Genomic DNA, 7,417 nt, shown 5'->3' on the forward strand with positions numbered 1-7,417 from the left:
AGGAAAAAAGAAAAATTCATAGGTTGCGACAAGTGACGCACATGCAGCACGCCATTTGTTACAACCTGAAAAGGAGAGTGAGCTTTGAAAGAAGTATTACTCAATTAGTGATTTCGCTTTTCTTATCTATCTACCTGCTGAAGATTTACCCCTAAAAAATTTGCTGAAGAATTTTTTTTAATCTACTGCGGTATCTAGAAATTTTGAACAACAATAGTAGCTCAGCAAAACACGTCCAATCCTTCTAGTAAATGGGCTGCCGAAGTGTGCGGGGCTCACGTGAGCCATTTTATGCGGCCCTCTATATCAGAGAAACAACAAAACACGCCCAACCTTTCTAGTAAATGGCATACCGAAGTGTTCGGGGCTCATGTGAGCCATTTTATGCGTCCCTTCTATATTAGAGAATTTGTATCTACTCCGGAGCTCAAATGCCCTTGATGAACAGTAAAATCAAAAGGAAAAAAGGGTAAATAAATTCAAAGAATTCTGATTTTTTTGCCAAACTTTGACAAATGATTTTTGTACTTGCAAAGTTTATTATGAAGTAACATTCATGGAAATCGTGGCAAGAAAACAAAATCGATGTTGCAAAAATGCTATTTACAAAAGCATTTTGGAGTACTGATTTTTTTATGACTTCCACGAATGTCATTTTCATTATGAAAATTTGCAGGCACTCAAAACATTTGTTGAAGTTTGCACAACAAAAAATTCAGGATTTTTTGAATTATGTTTGCGAGATGCACCAGAAGAGACCAGACAGTCCGGCTCCTCTGTTGCCCTCTCCTCATTTTCTGCGGCCCTTCTATATCAGCGCATTTGAGTGTTTCATCATCCTGAGTTGATGCATAATTACTCAAACCCATCCCGTTCTAGCACGGGTACGGTTTGACGAAGGTCAACTCGACCGCTTTCAAGCACCGACCTTTTTCTTTTGAAAAGGAGGATGTACCCCCGGCCTCTGGGCGATGCTTCAAGCACTGACCTGGAAACGAACTACCCAATATTGTTCAAGGTTCACGCTGTTCAGGGTAGGCTTACATCATATCATATCATGGGATTGCGGTAGGCTCCCAAAATTATTCCCACCGTGACTAGTCTGGCAAACCTCAAGTCCTCAACACATGAGTTCGAACACCACGCAACCGTGTGGATTCACCGCCGCTGAGATCTCTTCCTCGACGAGACCAAGATTCCTCCCACTCCAAACATCACTGCAGCTGCACGAGTGTTTTCGTACGAAGGCTGTCCCAAGAACCTTTTCCAGGTCCGATATTCTCGCGGTTATCTTCCGGCTTACTGAGTCAAGGTTGAAGAATGCGAGGTAGATTTCCCCTGCGACATAAATAAAATATTAAACATCATGAACTACTTGTGTATTATCATGGAGGTTCATTCTGAAAGACGCGCGCGTAACGAAGAAGCCAGAAGTACCAGCACCCCAATCAGGTCTCAACGCAAAGAAATGTGCAAATAAACATTTGGAGACTGGAACACTCCTAACATAGTACTAGAATAACTAGAATATCACATAATCAGTGAGACGGGTTGCATATTCGTTAACGAAAATAGTATTATGGATCGGAGGGAGTGCCATTTTCGTAAACGCCAGCTTAGGGAAGGTAATATGTCCATGTTTTTGCATCACTGCTCTCTGAGCCCACATAAAATTCCACTCTACTCTTTTTCTTAAATTCCGCATATAAATGTTACGAGAATGAGTTACCACTATTAATATTACAACACAATTATTCGGTTATTTTGTTCTGTTTTCAGCTTACAAAAGATTACAGAACATGAATCTTATAACATAAAATTTCTGCAAACATTTCAGTTCTCTTCAGTTTTTCACTAATTTATATTTCCTGGGAAAAATAACTCAATTTCATTATTTTTAGTGCATAAACAAGACACTGTGTATCAATGAAGCTTAGTCTTCTAGAAACAGATCTAGCAAAAACGTTCACTCCTATCACAATTTTAAAGGATTGGATTCAGGATCTTCTGAGACTGTAGGATGTACATGATCACTAACCTTTACTTCCAGTTGCAATCCATGCACGAGCTCCAGTAATACCTACTGCATAGAGAATTGTGCCAACCATGTAATATTTTTACTAACCAACTCACAAAAAAGAATGATGTCATGATTACCTGCTTCCTTGCTGGATTCCACCGTGGCACATAATCTTGAATAGCTGCTCACAAGGTTACCCTTGTCATTCAGCTCCCACATCTAGAGAAATTTGACGCAAGACATGATGAGCTAGTTGCCATTCATTTAGTAGTGTAACCAGGACACAATATTAACTATAGAAAAAGAAAGCTGAAAAGTGTATTGATCTCCATGAACTTGTTTCAATACAACATTTAGTGCTAATTTACATAGTTGCATGGTTATGTGTTGGCGTTGTGAAACCAATATGTTACCAAAGCTGCCATGACAGCATAATATACTAAGGAACATTACGTATTTAACACATCAGCCAACAGAAAATGGGGTTTCGTGAGTAGTTTGTTCAAGTACTATAAGAACCTCTGAAAATCTAAAAAGAATTTCATCAGTCCTAATGAGAACAGGACTAGTTAGTATTGGGGCAAATCTATTTGATGTGTACCTGCCTTGCATGCCATTTGCACCTGGAGAACATGAGAAGCTTAACCTCTGAGGCAGTCCGCCGCCGACTAGCAGATGCATCCAAACAAGAATCATTAATGTCTGCAACTGCCAGATGGAACTTTGTTTGGTCTTCTTCCTTTTCATTGATATCATCATCCCTAGAACATATAGTGTGTGATCATACAAATTAAAACACGATTACTTCTCCATTCATAATTGGGTTGCACTTACGAGGCAAGAAGAGGTTTTGTTTTCCCCAAGCAAAATGAGACATTTTTGCCATTCTCTGTTTCATAGATCCTGCATATATGATCTGACTTCCCATCTTGTGGAAATACAAACCATCCATTAGCTTGGTCATTGGTGCAGGAAGTGAGACCCACGACCATGCCATCATGTTTTGTCGGGTTTACAGTATATTGAGGACTCAAGTGACCAGAATGTCTGGTATTAGAAGTCGTCTCACCATACACATAATGGAACTGAAAAAAAAACAGCTCGGCTTATTGACCATGTAAGTGTACATATTGTTGTAATAAGAATCCTAAAATGCAGGTACCTCCATGTTATTTTTACTGTAGTAATTTATCTTCAATAGAGTAGGATTCGTCATAATGCTGAATGTACTATTGTCGAGATGTCTCAGATCTCCTCCATATATGAGAGGCGACTTAGCCATTGACCAAAGTGTCATCTGCAAGGTCATATGAAAAAAAGATTTCAGTGGATAAAACAAAATGAAAAACAGGCATGAAAATCACCAAGTGCAAACCTGTGCTTTCTGTTCATCAAATGTAAGGTTACACGGCCTATGAGGGCCCTGATTGACACCTGTCTTATTAAAGGGAAAAAAGGTATGTTAATAGTTATAAAACCACTTCATGGAACCAGCAATTTGTTCAGTACCACAGAAAATATCAGAACATCACATGAGTTGGAAAACAGCATCGATGTGTCACTGAGATGTGGCATCAGGCCCTACATATAAGCCTCACACTGGATATTTTCGAGTTTACACAATTTTGTGATGCTACAAGCTAATTTTCCTTTTTCAACGAAAACTAGTGCATAAGTTATAAGTTATAGTTCAGGAATTAAGATAAAGTTAGTTGAAATTTTTCAAAACTAAGTATATTGAATGAGACATGTCATATTCCAGGTATATTTATGAAGTTTTAAGACATGATTTGTCATCCTGGTCCCAATCGATGAAAACTAGCAAGCAGAGATACACATAATCTACAGTACCGATCCAATAGACGCAACTAAATATTGAGTTGGTGTAGAACAAAAAAGCAGCATGAGTAATGCTGCATTGTACAGTTCTTATCTAGCGTACTAAGACAATTATTTACAGCTTCTTCTTTTGGCAAGGTAAGTGACTTAGCATCTTGATTAGCAGCCACAGGGGGCAAGGGGAATCACAATTATTATGATAGTAAAGTAAAGATACAAATCGTTACCCGGATCAGTTAGCCAGCCAAATGGAAGCATGTCTAAATCTGGCCAAGATTTTCCTCGTAATCCAGTGGCCCCGATCTTATTCGCAGCAGCGAAGGCACTGTGCGCAATATGCAAACAAATAAGTTCTTATTTACCAGAGAATATTAAAAAAAACTGAATACAGAAATAAGGAGTATATAATGGATATACAGAGAATATCTGTTTTGATTTACCTTGACACAGTAAAATGTGAACTAACATCTTTCCAGTTGTCCCAATCATCTCCTGTTATCCTATACATATTAACATGTTCACTGATGTTTTCAGCTAATGGTACAGTGACTTCAGTTCCTGGTGAGATGGACAGTACTATTGGGCGGTCAAGCTCTTGCAGGAGCTGCAATGGGAGAATCAACTGATTCTGAAGGTGCACCAATTTCAACGGGACTTGTGTAATTAACTCTAGGATGCGAAGTTATTTACCTGCGAAATAGTTATTACTTCTTCCGGGCTATAATCAGTACCGAAGATACAATCAACCTTCACTGCAGGAATGGTACATATGGAATAATCTCGTCAAACTCAAGTTATGTCAACGCTTAAGAAATGTCAACTACTCCCAAGGTGGGAGCTCTCTACCATACCATATTGTCACAAGGATAATCTAACTAGCGAAAAGTACAGATTTAGAAATAGCATACCAAAATCAACACCCCAATCCGCATACTGTCGGTAAAGAGATCTTAAGAAGGCCCGTCCAGCTCCAATATTCGTATTTACACTCATAAATCCATGTGGCATCCATGCACATGTTTTATGGGTCAGGCCAATGTCACGAGCTGCCCATTGCCGACCGTTCTCTACATAGGGTTTTCCCTGAAAAGGATAAGAAGACACTTAACAATAATAAATGAAGTTCTATGGCATTCTTTGAAGTACGCAGAAAATGATTTATGGACAACAATAAATGCTCTCCTAAGGACAGCATCATTTGACAAAGCACATTAGTGCCTCCTTTTAATAATATGTCTATAACAGTATGGTAGATACAGTATGATAGACCCTTGAAATCCATGGAGGTATCATATCTCTTCATTTCATTTCACAAATAAATTTGTAGATTGCAACGCATGGTCAAGAATTGTCATTTGTCTTCTGTTACAGTAACAGATAATTCTGAAACAACAATATTTGTAGTATAATAGCAATTCAAAGGAGGCATACCGTCTCAATATCCAAGATGGGTGTGTTCGCATTAACAGCCTGTGTACTTATTCCTTTCATTAAATGGATGCCGAATTTCAAGCCCATCTCATGAACCTTATTGGCAATTTGACTGAACCCTTTATCATATTTGGATGATGGAAATCTTTGGAGGTCAGGAAACGGTCGACCCCACTCATCAATGTTGTCAAACCCATACGAATCTGTATATGCCCCATCAACATACCTCCGGTACCACAGGTAATCAATAACTGCATACTACCAGTAGATAACAAACAGAAAGTTAATCAGAATTATCGGTGTTCATATTCTCTTATGCCATTAAGTACCAAGTAAAAGAATTCTGGTTTCGCAAAAAAAAAAAAAAACTGGTAGACAACCTGATATCCATGTGGTAGTAACTTTTCTGCCAAAATCTTTGCATTTTGCAAGTATGCATTTTCATCAACCGTCCAAGAAAAAGAATCATAGGAATTCCATCCTCTTGGTGGTAGTTCCACATGTTGTTCATTTGCCTCAGATGTAACCCTGAAAATGTTCAGTATGAACTAACTGGAGTCATTTCTCTTCAGTTTATAGTCTGTTTGGCTGTCACACGATTAAAAAGTATTGTCCAAAGAGAATATTTTCTTCTCAACACTTATCTTGTAAACGGTCTTATAGTATTAGTTTACAGAGGGAGTACTTGTTTCACATTCATACAATTATGTTACTTTAGACTGGAACAGAAATGAGTAGACAACAACGGAGAAATGTATATGGCGTTAATTTATTTGAATAATCTTCTAGAAAGTCATTAATAAATGCAAGGAGGAATAATGCGACATAAATAAACAGAGGTGAAATCTTGATCAACAGGAGCAAACAGACTGTGTCAGAGAAGAAGAAACATTCACATATCAGTGATGCAGCCATCCTCCTTTTCTCCATAATCTCCTAAAAGAAAACTGCAGGAGCTTTATAACCAAAGTGGTATGTGGCTTAGGATCATTTAGGATCTGCTTTTTCCCAATTTTGTTTTTGAGCCGGAATTGGTGTCCCACATGTTGTGCTAAATTATTCCATATCATGGCACAACACAAAACCGAGAGATGTATTTCCCTACTGTTTTTCGTTAAAAAGGAGGAAGAGAGATTTGAAGCCTATAATAATCTAAGAACAACACAATCTTGTCGACAATCAGATGCGCAGTAGGAAATCTCGAATCAACCCAATAATAACCGAAGGGGGCGTACACTAGAGAGCTCTGGAAATATTTGGGACCCAAACAGAAGAGAAAGCATTCCGCCTAAAAAGATGCTAGTTGTGCGGGAGTGTCACTCAGATGCGGCGAAATAAATTAGTAAAACACGCAAGAAACGCCACGAAAAGCGCATCGTTCTGACGCATCCAGGTTACCGGACGAGATGGGAGCCGCACTGACCAGAGGCAGAGGAAGATGACGAGCGCGCGCAAGAGGAGATGGCCACGCCATGGCGGCGGAGAAGTTGGAGCTCCCAGTCCCAGTTCCATGCCAAACCTTATGGAGGTGAGCTGAGCAGAGTGGAGTGGAGTGGAGAGGCACAGGCGGCACGGTGGTGATGGACGAGCGATGATTGATGCAGGTGGAGGTTGGGAGTTGGGACTCCCTATGGTGGGGCACAGAGGGAATGTCGTGTCGTGCTGCGCGATGCGGTGTGGTACGTGTGCCGTTCCAGGTGTGAGAATTGTGGCGTGTATGGTGCATGTGATGTAATTTGGGTCTGTTTGGTTGTTGAATTGCATTGAAATTTAGGCTGATATGAACCTTTACAACATCTCCCAAGCAGGCTCGTTAGGAGGAACGGTAGAATCAGCCGTTTCCTCTCAGTTAGGCTCGTCGTGTGTAGGGGAGGGAAACGCGGCGTCGAGCTCATGCTAGCAGAGGGATGGCGCAAACTCGCGTGTGTTTTCGTAAAAGCGGTGGGAGGAATTGGGTCACCTCTTGCCGAATCGGTCACCATATTTAACCCCCTTTAACTCATGAGCGAAACCAAAGTCGTCATTTTTCCCTCCAAGCTCTATGTGGCGGGTGGATTCTTACTAAAAAAGGCTTTTGACCCGCTTTATATATAAAGCAAACCACTAGAGCCAAATAAGTTCATATAG

The 7,417-nt window shown here is 39.9% G+C and overlaps 1 protein-coding gene across 2 annotated transcripts; it reads right to left on the reverse strand.

The window, feature by feature from the left end:
- Positions 1-984: 984 nt before the first annotated feature.
- Positions 985-6,966, reverse strand: LOC123127645 (probable alpha-galactosidase B). Of its 2 annotated transcripts, none has more exons than XM_044547409.1 (14): positions 6,714-6,966; positions 5,671-5,818; positions 5,291-5,548; positions 4,768-4,942; positions 4,550-4,611; positions 4,300-4,463; positions 4,087-4,184; positions 3,396-3,454; positions 3,183-3,317; positions 2,855-3,105; positions 2,622-2,781; positions 2,158-2,239; positions 2,039-2,080; positions 985-1,338 (listed from the first exon to the last, which is right to left on the reverse strand). In XM_044547409.1, the coding sequence occupies exons 1-14, from the start codon at positions 6,800-6,802 to the stop codon at positions 1,121-1,123; spliced, it is 1,941 nt and encodes a 646-aa protein (XP_044403344.1). In that variant the 5' UTR covers positions 6,803-6,966; the 3' UTR covers positions 985-1,120. The 2 variants fall into 2 exon arrangements, with proteins under 2 accessions (XP_044403344.1, XP_044403343.1); XM_044547408.1 differs by having other exon boundaries at positions 2,039-2,083; positions 6,714-6,965.
- Positions 6,967-7,417: the final 451 nt, after the last annotated feature.

Source organism: Triticum aestivum, chromosome 6A, assembly GCF_018294505.1.
Source record: "Triticum aestivum cultivar Chinese Spring chromosome 6A, IWGSC CS RefSeq v2.1, whole genome shotgun sequence".
NCBI lineage: Eukaryota > Viridiplantae > Streptophyta > Magnoliopsida > Poales > Poaceae > Triticum > Triticum aestivum.